Source organism: Centrocercus urophasianus, unplaced genomic scaffold (assembly GCF_019232065.1).
Source record: "Centrocercus urophasianus isolate 14NV4802_14NV808 unplaced genomic scaffold, USGS_Curo_1.0 seq_9, whole genome shotgun sequence".
NCBI lineage: Eukaryota > Metazoa > Chordata > Aves > Galliformes > Phasianidae > Centrocercus > Centrocercus urophasianus.
Genome location: NW_024885532.1, coordinates 27581857 through 27596840, shown reverse-complemented (window position 1 = coordinate 27596840; position 14984 = coordinate 27581857). Strand labels below are relative to the sequence as shown.

The following is a 14984-nucleotide window of genomic DNA, read 5'->3' as shown; positions in this document are numbered from 1 at the left end:
AAATATAATATCAGATTAGGTATTTAAAATGAGAAATAACTGCCACAGACATCCATTCGTTACTGGCAAAAGAAGAGTTTTTCTGGCAATTGTTATTAATTAGGCATTCACAGTGTATTTTTTTTCCTTTCACCTCTTCCTTTTCTATGTATTAACTTAGACATACTTTTAAATGTGAGAAGCAGCAATTTTCTAAACCATATGCAAAGATTTCTAGAATATGGTTTATTGTTAAGATTCCTGCCTTTAGCGCACGTACTGCTTATCAACCTGCCTGTCGAGCGGCTTCCTCAGACATTTCCCTCCAGTGAGCTTTAATTTGAAGCACAAATTAAATCCCACCAGGCTCCACATCTCATATTCTTACTTGGTCCTGACTTTCCTGCTTGAGGTTATCCTCTGTCCTGACAGAAGACAAATGGAAGTGCAAAACCCCACAGTAGCACCCAAAATGCCCATTACTGTGACTAGTCTGAGCTGAGTCGCTGTGTTCTTCCCAGTAGGACAGTGGCAGAATTCAGCAGCTGTCAAACTGACTTTCTTTAAACCTTTAGGCTTTTGCTTCTCTGTTTATATGCTAGCCATCTTCTGTGCATCCAGGCTCACAGGCGTTAATAAATGTGTCATCAGATTATCCCAGTGTGATACAGAAGTGTTACCGATGAATGGCTGGAAATCTCAGGGCATGTTTTCAGGGCATGTTTTGCACAGTGGAGTGCAAAGCAGTGTCCCTGAAGCTACCAGAGACCTGGACTAGAAAGTCTGTATAGTGTAGTTGTATGCAGGCACAACAGCCTGGCTTCGGAGCATTACAGCCACAGTCAGCACAGATCTCTTCCTAAGAAAGGAGCCCTGTGGAGCATTTATTACCTCTGGCACCGGGCCATGAAAATGCTGCTATCCTGCCTCTGGACACTGGCTACATCCAGCTGCTCCATGTCTCTCACATATCCGCTGCCCTTTGGGTTTTTAGGAAATTCAGGTAGAGCCTCACAGGCTCCCTGTCCATGTCACCCAAACTTGGAGGGCTTGCTGGAGAGCTGGAAGTTGTTCAAGCCCTCTCAGCCTCTTTCCAATGCGTTGTCGACAAAACTGCCTTTCACTTACGATTTCCTTTTCATATGTTTGGTTCTTCTTTAAGCGGCATGTCCAAATTCCTTAATGAGAGGAGACAAGAGCTAAGCCAATTTTTGATAAATTACTTTTCATTTTTAATCAGTTTAAAAACTTCAAGGTCATTTATTTTTGGGTACATCACCAATGCATCAAAACCTGAAGACATCATTATGCTTGAATTCAATTAGGAATTGCAGTGCTACTTACAGCAGAGTATCCATCAATAAACAAGCTTCAGCCTGAAGGGACCCCATCAGAATATCTCAGAGGTCTCAAGAAAAATGCTTTTTTTTAAAAAAAAAAAAATTTCTTTTTTGATATAGTGCTATTAGGCAAGCTTTGTAGCCAAACACCTGATTGCTCACATAAAACAACTTTCTCTTAATGTCATCTAGTATTATTCATCTGCTTTACAAAAGTGTATGCATTCCAAGTTTCATGGTTTGGTGGATTACCAGCATATTCTTATTTTTCTTTGTGAGCTTGTATTGCCTTTGAAAAGCTTACAGCAGGTCAGTACTTTGGTAGTGTCTCTCAGTGACTCAACACATCTACTTTCTGGCAGACTTTTTGTTATCACTCTCTTATTGGTAAACTTCTTTTGTTCATGTAATCTCATTGTTGTTCACTGTATAAACTCACTTGTCAGTACAAGAGCATTACCTGCCATATAAGTGTTTCAGGAAGACATGATCAAATTCAGACCTAAACTTTGGTAAAGGTCATATTTCCAGAAGACAGAAAGGTAAATTTGAGTCTCTAGGGGAACTTTTCCTTGTCACAAGGAATGTCACTTACTCTGTTATTTCAAAGCCATCTGTATTGCTAAGCATTTGCAAATGGGTCCTTACCAATCTATGTAATTTCTGTCCTGTCATCATTTTCCAAATTGGGTAAGTCATCATGTTAGGTGGGGAAGAATTTACCACTGTACCCTCTAAAAATATTTTTGAAGGATATATAAAAGAAAGTGAGATTCTTGGGTGCTGGTCTGATAGTGCTTCAGTACTTTGTGAATGTTTTTGAAAAAAAGAAGAAATCGAACCTTTTTTCAACAATTGACTATGAATGTAACCAAATAGAATTCAGTTGCAAAAATTATAACGTTTGTCTTCACTGATGCTATCCCATAGAATCTCATGATGTTTAGTTTGAAAATCAGAATAAAATTTACTTACAGTAGCTGAGCCTCCTGCCAGCTACACACATACAGACAAAAAACTTTATGAATAACTTAAAAAATTTAATCCTGGCTGAAACCCAACTTGCAATTCTACACATCAATAAACTTCTTTTTCCAGTTTGGAAGAAGCTCTAAAATTTTTGATGGAAGCAAAAATTCAGAAAACTATTTTTTGAAAGGACAACTTATTTCTGTAGCTGAAACTGGCTAGGAAACTGGCTTCCCAAAATATATATCAAGATCTTGGAAGTGTTGCGAAGAGTCTCACTGTAACCCTGCTGACAAGAAAGAAATCCACCATGATGGAATGCACATGAGCTCCATGGCCAATGCCAGCGAGAAAAAGTTTCAAAACTTCCCTTAAAAGATACAACCTCTTTGCCAGTAATTGTTCTTATAGACAGTGATGGCCTAGTTTTGGACTACTACTTTTTATTTAACAGCATAATCTTGTTTAAAAATATCATTGGTCTTAGCTATTGAAAAATATGTGCACCTTAATTTTTTATTCATCTTGCCAGGTAGCTCTTACTGATTTATTCAGCATATCTGAACCATAGCGTAGTCACTTATCAAAAGTAGATGTTTTCCACCTAAGAAATGTAGATCATTTGCTGGTAAGAAATTTGTAGTTTTTTCTTTTCTTCCAAATAAGTAGAGATCCACTAACAAAGAAGTTCAGTACTCGTTTTTTGCCAGTTTTAGTAGCTTCCTTTCTTCTTAAGTGGTGCTTAACTGGCCTCTAACACTTTACAAAATTTTAAGAAGCTATTCATATTTTCTTTTGCCTCTTTTCTGAAATTATTCAAGGAGAAGCAGTACTGGAAAAGACATTCACAGAATCACAGAATCACAGAAACACCAAGGTTGGAAAAGACCTTCAAGGTCACCCAGTCCAACCATCCACCCATCACCAATAGCTCTCACTAAACCATGTCCCTCAACTCAACATCCAAATGTTCCTTGAACACCTCCAGGGTTGGTGACTCCACCACCTCCCTGGGCAGCCCATTCCAGTGCCTGACCACTCTTTCAGAAAAGCAGTATTTCCTAATGTCCAGCCTAAATCTCCCCTGGCACAGCTTGAAGCCATTCCCTCTCATCCTATCACCAGTTACACGAGAGAAGAGGCCGACCCCCAGCTCACTACAACCTCCCTTCAGGAAGTTATAGAGAGCAATGAGGTCTCCCCTGAGCCTCCTCTTCTCCAGGCTGAACATTGCCAGCTCCTTCAGCCGTTCCTCATAAGCCCTGTGCTCCAGACCCCTCACCAGCTTTGTTGCCCTCCTTTGAACCCACTCCAGGGCCTCAATGTCTTTCTTGCAGTGAGGGGCCCAAAACTGGACACAGTACTTGAGGTGTGGACTCACCAGAGCTGAGTACAGGGGGACAATTACTGCCCTGTTCCTGCTGGCAACACTGCTTCTCATGCAAGCGATTCAGAAGTGAGGCTTCTGATACCAACTCATTTTATTTTTGACATGCAGCTTGGTCTTTTACTTCTCTAAGTCCTTTACCTGCTTGTTAGTGTTGCTAATCATACAGACTGGGTTGATCCCAGTAGAACAGAACTACTACATAACTCGATAATCTATCCTTGTATCTCTTAAATATGTCTGTCCTAACAAACATAGCCACTATGTAGACTGTAAGATCTTCATTAGCGTTTAAAATACTGAAGTGTCCCCTTGGAAAAATCCATCTTTCTATGACGTTTTTAAAATTCCATATCACCCTGTTAGCACATCTTAAACATACCTTAGCTTCATTTTCAGCTTAACTGTTTCTGTTGTGATCTCTGCTCATGACTCAATAACTAACTGTTTAGTTCTATCACAATTATTTTTCCCTGGATCATTTCCTATGCAAGGATATGATTCTCATCACTTGTGCTAGCCTCATATCTTAGTGCAAATTCAGTTCAAATTTACTCTTTCTTCATTTTCAAAACTCTGTAGTCTTGTTTCAACCTGTTTCTCTGGTCCTCTAGCCAACTATTTTCTCATCTCCCTATTCTTTTTCTAAGGTCTTCACCTCTTTCATGCACTCTATGCTGACTTGACCATATTTCATCATGTTTACAGCCCTGTTTTTTTCTTTTTTTCCCAAAGGTAAACACTGCACTCTGCTACTTATCAATCAGTCTCAGTGTTATACTCTCCATGCCCCTGGTTTTTGTCCTGGCTGTGTAGATGTTCCAGGCCACCTTCCCCCTCCTCCTATCTACTCCCTTCCCAGGGATTCTTTAACTTTGAAGGCTTGGGAGCAGCAATGATACACTAATTGTCCGTTCATCAGACACGTAGCAAAAGGCCTTAAAGCATATGTGTCATCTGAATGCTGTGAGTGATGTAGGGACCATTTTTTATTATTTTCGCTTTTATTGAATTTTTGAAATTATTGAAAAAGTGTTTAAAAATAATCCCACTGCATCAAATGAAAGACTGGGGACAAGAAGTAATTCTCTATGTTTGCAATGCCCATTATTTTAGGTAGAAATCTAGATTTGAAATCTATTTCTCCGTAACTAACTGATTTTTGATACTTTTTTCTTTTCAACCTGTAGTGTATTAAATATGTGTTTGCATTTGTATTTATTGCGGTTTTAATTCTTTTAAATCCTACCTGTCACAGCTCTTGAAAGAACTGGAGAATAATTATACCCTTAATTTTCGTAAGTCATTTCTTGTAGTGGAAAAGGATTATTTTTTAAAATGTGGTGGAAAAGTATGACATCTTCAGTCAGGTAATAAATTCAGATGAACTTCTTCTCCCTCCTTTTTTTTTTTTTTTTCTTTGCCTGTTTAGCATTTTCCACTTTTTTACTCTGTGATGTACAAGCCCTCACTGGTTAATTATGTATATATTTAGCTACTGCATGTGTTGGGCTTATTATTGTCATCTAATTAGATGTAACTCGAACTACTTGCTTCTAGAAAAATCATTAAAAATTCTTTCCTAATGACCTAGAGATGACAAAATGTCTGTAAAGTGTGAAGAAGCAGACAAGCACAGGAACATCGCTCTTAAAGAGTGTTAATCCAGATGCTGCAATCATCTAATTAAACAATATTTTGCTGTCATTAACATTTTCACCAAGGAATTGCAGTTATAATTTCTTTGTCAGCTGTCTCTGGCTCACTTTACCTTCAAAACTAAAGTGCCATATAAAAACGTTAAATTGGATGGTTTAATTAAAAAGTTTTTTTAATGAAGAAACATATCCAGTTATTCTGAGAACTCATTTACTATGCCTCAGTTGTATTGTTCAAGTAGATTAGTGTCAGAGGCTTGCAATATTTAATATTCAGCCTTTAATATTAATCTCTGTAAGCCTACTTGGTAAGAAATCTGAAGCTTCTAAAAAGGTATAGTGACTATCAATAGTAGTACAGGTTTACATTTTATGTTTATTTATCTAAAGGGAAAAAAAAAATAAAAGATTTTTGCTGGAATCATTGTGCAATTAAAGAGATGCCTGAATATATTAATCTGCTGACTTTTTGCTCTGAAAATGACCGTTAAAAAGTCAGAAATGATCAAGAAAACATTCCTAAGAAAGTTAAACCACTAATATTTATGCATGTTTAGAATTAGGGATTTGTAATTCCATTACAGCCCTAGATCACTGTCTTCCACTCTGATAAGCATAGATGTGTGGTCCTACCTTGTCATGTGCATTCTGTCTCCTTTTGCAATTTAGACTAGGGCCCATCTTCCTCAATCGCTTTCATTTGTTGTAATTAAAAAGAAAATTGCTGAAGGAAAACAAACTTTTTTACTAAACAACTTCATGTTTTTTCTTAGTAGCTACTCTCTTCATATGATTTATAAATTCTGGAGGAGGTGGGAAGTAAATATTTGACTTATTTTACTTAGACTATGGTGATATTCTCAAACCCAGAGTCAAAAGTTCTATGCAGTATGTAGCTAATCCTGTCCAAACTGCAAGATTATCTTCTTCACGTTATTTCTCAGTACGGAATTTTTTTTAAAAGCACACAAGTTGCTGCTAACATGGAGCTAATTCCACAGGATCATTTTCTCATGTGACCATACTTTGAGTATCCTGTCAGAATCACACAGCAAAGGAGAACTCATCTATGGCAGCTAGAGTTGGGATTGTTTTTTTCTTGCACTATGCACTTATCTGTGATTTTCCCATGTAAAATTGGAATAGAAAGCCAAAATCTCATTGATGGAATTTATTTAAATTGAAATGAAGTGAATGAAATAAATATTGAAAGTAAAAGAGATCTCAATATAGAAAATATTTGTATATAAATTAGTGACTTTGAATAATCCTAAATTTTCTTTCAAGAATTTTGCAAAAGAATGTTCTCAGATGTTTTTGCAAAGCATTTTCAAGATCTGTTTTTGTTACCACAAAAGCTTTTGATTCTGAAGAATCATCATTTTTTTTGCTTATGCTTTTATTAGACTATGCTCACCTCCATCTTTTCCTCAATCTCAAATTTCTTTTGAGCCTGCTGTCTAAATAAACGTAAACTTTATTTGTAAATGTGTAAGGTAAACGTGTCACTGAATTATAAGTGAGATAAAAGTATACAGTAAAAATTATTTCCTTACGTCCCAAACATTGTTCTTGTTCTTATTTTCTTTTTGGAAACTCTTCTGTTAACTTAACTGGGGATTCTGATGGAGAGAAAAACATTTGTTGTGCAAGGATATACTTGTATAGAGGCCATATTTTATAGAACCTTGTGACGATGTCAAGAAACTATATAAATTGCATGTCATTAATCCCTTGCTAAAGCTGAAAATAATACTCTTATTTGAAAGACACAGAAAAGGAGACAGAGTTAGCTTACTTAAAGATTTATGAGAAAATAAACAAGCTAAAGATTAGTGTTCTACCAGATACTGCCTTTCCTTTTCTTCCTTTTCACAGGTAAATTATGCTTTATTTCCTGATTTAATTGATAATAACAATTAATTTAGTCCAACAATGGTTTTATATTCATTCACTGTTGATATTATAGAAGTAGGTTTGTTCCCATCCATGTTCATTTGCATGTTGTACATAGTGCCGAGATTGCTTTTTTAAATGAAGTAGTATTTGCACTTAAATTACTTTTTTTATATTCCTGTGGACACGAATGTTTTCAAAACACAAACAACAATGCAAAATTGTTAACACCGAACACCTTTTCCTTTTCCAGCAAAACTATATACAAAATAGAAACAGACTTCATGTTCATCAACTCCTATTGAAAAAATAAGGTGTTTGTAGAGCAGTATAAGTTTCATATTTCATTAACGCAGAGCTGATTTTTGTGTAGAATTGCAAATGCTACTCTGAACAAGGAAGTCTGTGTTTTCCTGTGCCAGGTTTTTTACCCTAGGAATCTGTCCAGAATCTGGAAGGAAGCAGTTAGTGAGACAGGGCTGTAAATCTGCTGCAGGACTGGGAATTGTTAACCTGGGTTATTTCAGTCTGCTAATTATATTATATAAATGCGCACACATGTATTTATTACTTGATTTTGGTTTTTAATACTCATGTTGCACATTGTGTGATTTCTAGTAAATCAATATGGTGGATGGTAGTGGGCAGCTTCGTTTGTCTTATCAGTGAAATATTAGATACTACTAAATAGTAGTTGGCACAGGAGTAACAACCTCTTCCAAACACACTTTTCCTGGTGATGAACTCATAAGTTTCAGTTCTTTTCAGTTGTTTTTTTTTTTTTTTGAAACTATCTAGAGATGACTTTTGCATATTTGGGCTTCTGGGATCTCAGTAATGTTTCTTCCATTATGTTTGGAGAAAGTGGCCTGGGGCAGTCAGCTCCATTTTTTAAAATGGTAAAATGTTTTTTGTGTTTCAAACTGATTAGGAAATAGAGTTAAAATAAACATGTATTTTTCCACCTTCAGTTCTGCAGTTCCGAACCTTCAGTTCAGTGAGTTCTCATCCATTCTTTAGCAGAAAAGCACTGTGGGGAATAATAGAATAATATACTTCAGGACAGATCCAGATTTGTAAGCCTCAAATACAGCCTCTTGTTGTTGGACTCTCAATCTTTACCAACCAATCATATTGCATACAGTTGATTGAAAAATTATACTCTAATATTAGTTTTAGATTTTATCACTTGTACTGTAAAAACAGCTTTAAAAAAATAAAAAATAAGGTACTTATTGGCACATGGTTTTTTAATTGATTTTGAAATATACTGTTCTCTTTATGTTATGCTGATGTCTGTGTTGACTTTTGATTCAAGAGCATCTAAACAACTACTTTTGTCTGGTAAATTTATACCTGTTTCTATCAAGTGGGATGAATCAGGAACATGCAATGCAATGAATGCAACTACTGGATTGCTTTTCAACTGATACTGTTTCCTAATTCTTATAATGTTTTCTTTCTTAATAGGACGAACATACAATGATCTGAACCAATACCCTGTATTTCCGTGGGTCTTAACAAACTATGAATCTGAAGAGTTAGACCTGACCCTTCCAGGCAACTTCAGGGATCTTTCAAAGGTATGATTCAACGCCGCTAAAGGCACTTAGCCATCCTTTTTAGCAAGAAATGTTGGTTTATTATTTATGTTCTGTTTAATAAGTAGGTCTTTGTATAAAGTAAAAAAAGTATGAATTAGAGTTATATTTTAGAATCATTTTATATTGAGTCTCTACATTATAATATTTACATGACCCTTACTGATCCAGTTCCAAACCTGTAACTCCTCAGTGCCTTTTGACTTCCAGTTCCTGGGTGCATCAGGCCACTTGATCCCACTGATTACCTCCCTCACTTCATGAAAACTGATCCAGTGGAAATAAAAAATTTGAACTAATTTTTCACATTGTTGCAGGGGCTAGACTGTAGTAGCAGCACTTGTTAAATAATTATTCATTAAGAAGTACTTATGTGTTTTAGAATATGGAATATCTGGTTTCTATTATTATTTTTGGAGGTTTTTTTTATCCTCCAACCAAATTTGGACAGTTAGTTCTTTATAATAATACAATTCTTATTATGTATTTTCCTAATATCACCACACTGTGGTTTATATATTCACATCTGCTACCCAACTTGTGCCACCTGGCTGATGAGAATGTGTGTCCTAACCATGTATGGCAGAATCACCTAGGGGAAGATCTACTTATGTTCTTCTGGAAGAAGGATAGGAAATGGTTTGGATCTGAGTTTTGGGTAGAGTATTTCCTGGTTCATATCAGCCAAGGCAGTGCCTGTACCTTCTCATCGGGAAAGGCTTTGCAACATCCCCAACATGAGGTATCTGTTGTATAGGCATTACAACTTTCTTGCATCCTAGATTTCTTACATCTGTGGTTCTTCAGCCAGGAGACAGAAATTGCTCATGCACTTTGAGAGTGCATGAGCTCAGAACTGCAGAACTGCAGAAAGCTGTCACTTGCTGTCTTTAGGAATGAGGCTAGAGAGAGAAAGATGACCTCAAGGGTTTATGCGGCAGTCCCTATGTTATCTGCTTCTGTTAGGAATGAGAGTTTTTGGTGTTCCTGCATTTAAGTCTGCTTTTCTTTCCTCCTTTTCCTGCAAAAATCTTGGGCAGATAGCTCCTACCCTGCTTATCCCGTAGACTTGCATCCCTGTTGTACTTACAGTGCCTATAGATGTGTTCTGTAACTGTTCCTTAAAGCCTGCTTTTTTGAGATTTCCACTGTAAGTTGAGTAGCACTTTATTGCAAAATAACAAGAGGAGGCATATTAAGTTCCCTCTCCCTTTCCTCTTGGGTAAGTAAATAAGTTTGCTTTGTTATTTTTGTTCTTATATTTTAAGAAATAGAAATCAAACTACATTAGCAATATGCCTCAAATGTAGACAAGTTGGTTGAGACACTGCTTGTGTTGTAAGAACTTCAGACGTTTCACAGTATTATAGGTATGCTTCACAAACGTGTTTTTCACTTATAAAATGCCATTGTAATGCATACCGGGAACAATAAAAGGAAATCTACAAACATGAATAGAGATCAGCAAGAATCTTGCATGGGCTCGTTTGCTAGCATGTATAAAAATATTTCTGTTTAAGAGTTATTAATCATGATAAACCTTTCATTAAGACCCTTACACTTTTCAAAATCCTTTTAATTCACTTCTTTCTAGTATGAATAGCAGTGTGTGTGGTGAAGTGCAACAAGATTAGACTGTGTCTCGTGAGTCCTTCATTAGCTGCTCAGTTTTGGTTGAATCCAAATTTTTATGGCAGCCTGTTAAAGTATATAATTGCAACAGGAAGCATGGTGATAGCTGAGTAGATATGTTTTCCTCATGAGTTAGTAAAGACTCATTATGGAATTAGTGCATGTACAGTTTATTAAGTATCATCGCAATCCTGGTAATGCTCTCCTTTAAAAGGAAATGTGAAATCAAATCCCCATTTATTAGTTTCTTTCAGAATCTGTCCAATGTGTGCAGCAGTATTTGCTTGAGGAACTTTTCTTACACAGTTTGATAACTGCATCCTCTTATTAGAAAGCTACTGGTGGTTTCTTCTGGAAAAGCCTGGTTTTGGCAACTTTGAACAAATCTACATGGAAGTGGTTAAGCAGAGTGGTCTCCCCTTTCAGGCAAGGTCTGGGCTGCATTTATTCCATGGATGTCTGAGAAAGCACATGTGCAATCTGTAAAGTGTTTTGGGAGCCCTCAGGATGAAAGGGGTGTAATTGCCATTTTTTTCCAGTGTTTATTACAATAACATCTGATAGCAGTTCCTTAGGTTTTATTTCACAATGATTTTAAAAGGAAATATAGATTAATGACTTTCTGTAAAAGGCAGTGTCCAGTTAGTATGAAATGCAGTACTTCTGTGCACTTCAGCTGTTACGTGTTACTTGCACCCTGTTTCAATTCATGCTTTATCAGTAGAAATCTTAAAAATCAGATCCAACTTGAAGTATTTCCTTTGCAATTCTGTTTTAATTTCCATTCTTGTCCAATATCTGTAAGTAAGCCCCTTCTTTCCTCAGTTGGGAGGTGAAGCCTGAGCAGCCTAGTGCTTAAAAACTGGAGCCAACGATTTATTATTCACATTATTGAAACTAAGTGTGCCACCAGGCTTCAGTCAGACCTCTGGAGCAGGTACACACAGTGTATTTTCCAGAGGACCTAGTTCTGTGTGTCACATTTTACCCTGCAGTGCTTTCTTGCAGATCTGATGGCAGCTCGAAACCTCCAGCTAAGCTGCTGATGGAGAAAATCTCCTTTGTCAGTTCCTGACCTTCAGTCTTCCCACACGTTTGCCCTTCTTGGGTTTCAAAAAGCCTCTGTCCTTAATATTCAGCAATTAATATGCCTCAAACAATCTTTTGAAGCTAGAAGAATTCCAGCACTACTACATGCATGGCAAAAGCCCTCCAGAGCAGTGAAATTAAAAGTGATGCTATCCTGTCATGTTTTGTTTTGTTGGTTTAAAATATCTTTCATAGTTAACTATAGATATAAAATCTAACATTTTAAAATTACTCATTTGTCCACTGTCACACAAGGTTCCAGTGCCATTTGTGATAATGGGATAAAAGTCTTTTGAGATATTTTAACCTCTGATTACTAGTCTTCTTTCTGTACAAAATATTACGCACTGCCTTTGCATTTTCACAGATTCTAAGTGAATAAAAACTGTAAATGTAGTTCATATGTTTTGTGGAAATGAAATTAGATGTGTTCAGTTTGCCTATGATGTCAGTGACAGAATAGAACATATGCCTTTTGCATTTACTCATATTGAAACATTTACGTTTCAGCAAAGCAGTCTTGAGCATATAACTTGTCCATTCCTTCTATTACATTTTATTCTGGCTTTATGTAGCACTCCTTACTGAGGCACCTTTGCATTTGAATGTTGTTTGTCCTCTCAAAGCAATTATATTTAAGTATATTTAAACATTAGTCTAAAAATGCTAATACCCTTTTTCTTTGAAGTGTGTGGAAATTCCCTTATCAAGAGATTTTTTCGTTTTTTTTTTTTTTCTTTTTTCTCTTTTTTTACATAAAATTTGAGATTTAAAAAATAGGGTACATGGTCATTGAAGGTGACGTAGCTGTAGGATATATTGGACTTTTCATTTGATTAGACAGCATAGGCTCAAGTTTTATTCATTACATATACAAGGTTAAAGGTTATATTTATTGTTTGACAGAATGAAAAGGTAGTGAAAGAGGCTGTTATAGATACATAGATTATCTTTTTACAATCAAACAACCCTGTGATCTGCTTATATTCTTCTTTACTAAGATCTCCTTTGGAAAAATACCTGTAGTAGTAAACATTCATACACAAAATGTATTTGCAGCCCCTACTGTATCTTGAATTTTTTTGCTTATGGTTTTCGTGCAAAGTACTTACGATGTGACATTGTTTGTGCAAAATTGTATGACTTTTACTCCTAAATTACACTGAATGCATGAGTTTGACGTGCTGCATTGTCCCTGCTCATTAAACTGTAAATGGGAATTTCTCCTCATTTACTTCTAGTCATACATCCGGTTAAATAAAATGATTTCTTCACCAGGCAAAGTAATACTAGTATTGACGTGTACGAGATGTCACACGCCCATTCATTGAGTGGAAAATTTTTATTTTGTTAATATAGAAGGTGTTTGACTGACGGGTGGTGATAAGCATAACCACTTTTTCTTATTACTGTGCCATTTCAAGAAAAGGAAGTGATAAAGCCCCAAGGCTTCTAAATGTAATAATGCAAATGAACGCGTCGAGGTGTGAATATTTCAAGGCAAACCACACTTAATACTTCCTAAAATGTGTATGCTATGAAATGGAGTTCACGGATATCAAGAGCCACTCTCACTGGAAAAATTAAATCAGTTTCTGTAACTAAAACTTCCCTCTTTACCGTATGCAACTCAACCACCAAAACAAAAAATATTTTGTTTCTCATTTGGGTTAAGCCACACAACTACACATTCCTTTTCTTAAATAGAAAGTTAATTTACCAGATGAAACTCTCATACTTTGAAAATGCCAGAAGTCTTATGTCAGTTGATAGTTTTGAGACTGCCAAAGAAAAGCTGTTTTTAAATTTGGATAAAACTCAAATTTATCATAAACTTTAAAGTACCCTGCTGAGATGCCCTACTTAAAGGTTGATGTTTATTGTTGTTATTTAAGAAAAAAAGCAAACAGTCAGAAAAAGCTCTCTGTATTCAGCTAAAACCAAATAAATCCAAACTCAAAATTCCTTTTGTACCCAGTTACAATTTTGTGCAGTGCATGAGAAAAAGAGATAAACAGATAAGGTAGCTACTGCATGAATTAGAGTCAAGATAAGCAGCATATTTCAGTGGTCGGATAAATAGGATGCTGCATTCAGTTCTGCTCTCATGAGAGAATGTAGTTCTATGAAGATAGCTGGCAAAACAGTAAATATTACATGAGCTAGCATAACATGTCCAGTGGATATAAACACTAGATGTATTGACAATACACTGGTTCAAAGGCCAGATCTCTGAAGAGATTAGCTAGATAAAAAAAAGAATGACATGAATAGAAGTGTGTTTTTAATGTTAAATACTTTATATTTAAATGGGAAGAGAAGCGTGAAATAAACAGCAACCAGTACATCAGAAGTGAAGTGACCAAATAGATATTGAAGTAGAGGGAGATGTTTTGCTTGGTTGTAAAAAAGGGTGTGTTACAAAAGCTTTTTAGGAGAAGCTATATTATCTGGTATAAGCCCATGCACATGATTTATTTATTTTTTTTTATAATTAAAAAAAAAGTAAATGATGTGTTTGGTAAAACATTTTGTAAGACTTTAGAGAAATAATTTTTTATTTAAGGTTCAGAACAATTTCTCTCACTCCAATTTAATATCCATACTAGTCTTATCATTAAAGTACTGAACTGAAAGTCAGTATTTGGATTAACCTTTGTCTTTATATTTTTTTGTGCATGTCATTTTAACTAGTTTGCACAGTAAAGGCACCTCAATGACTATATAAAGATGGAGGGATCATTCCATATATAGAATTTACTAGCATTTTATAGCTATAGTAACAAATTAAAACTGTGTTAGTTGACTTTCTGGATTGAGAATGGCACTAGAAAGCTATGAAAAATTCCATACGTATATCCTTTGTAAGAATAAAAACAGAAATGTCTCATTCATACAACAAGGAAATGTGAATGACTACCCTTATGTAGAAGTTACCATCTAGCAGTGCATATGCCTTATCAGAGTAAAATTAGTTTATTCTTTGCTGAAGGATGAAAAACAACTAAGGAAACTGGTGGTAGGCTTCTTTCAATTTGCTCTGTGCTTGCTATTTTATTTACTGAAGTTCCTTCTTGCAGAAGGTATACATTCATTTGATGTACACAAATTGTGGTTAAGCAGCAAGATGTTTAATTACAGAACAAAATAAAAGAGAGATATGATCACTTTTAGTGCATTTTCAGTGTGTACGATTTCCTACATCAGGAGAGATAGAAATGTTTGTGGAATGGCAAAATTAACCCATATATCCTGAATCCCAGTCTCAGACCATATAGATCAATTCTTCATCCAATACAGTATCTCCAGAGAAGTCAAGGTGGGACGTCCTAGCGAGAGAAAAATCTCCATCTCCTCTGCTTCTTTCCCTTCCCTTCCCTTCCCTTCCCTTCCCTTCCCTTCCCTTCCCTTCCCTTCCCTTCCCTTCCCTTCC

General features: G+C 35.9%; 1 protein-coding gene across 2 annotated transcripts in view; it reads left to right on the top strand.

Annotated features, from left to right (window-relative positions):
* Window positions 1–14984, top strand: part of NBEA (neurobeachin) — a 463000-nt gene that overhangs the window by 367001 nt on the left and 81015 nt on the right. For both annotated transcript variants that reach the window (XM_042839098.1, XM_042839097.1), the window contains exon 45: window positions 8700–8812. In XM_042839098.1, the coding sequence (XP_042695032.1) occupies window positions 8700–8812 (113 nt within the window). The remainder of the gene's footprint in view (window positions 1–8699; window positions 8813–14984) is intronic.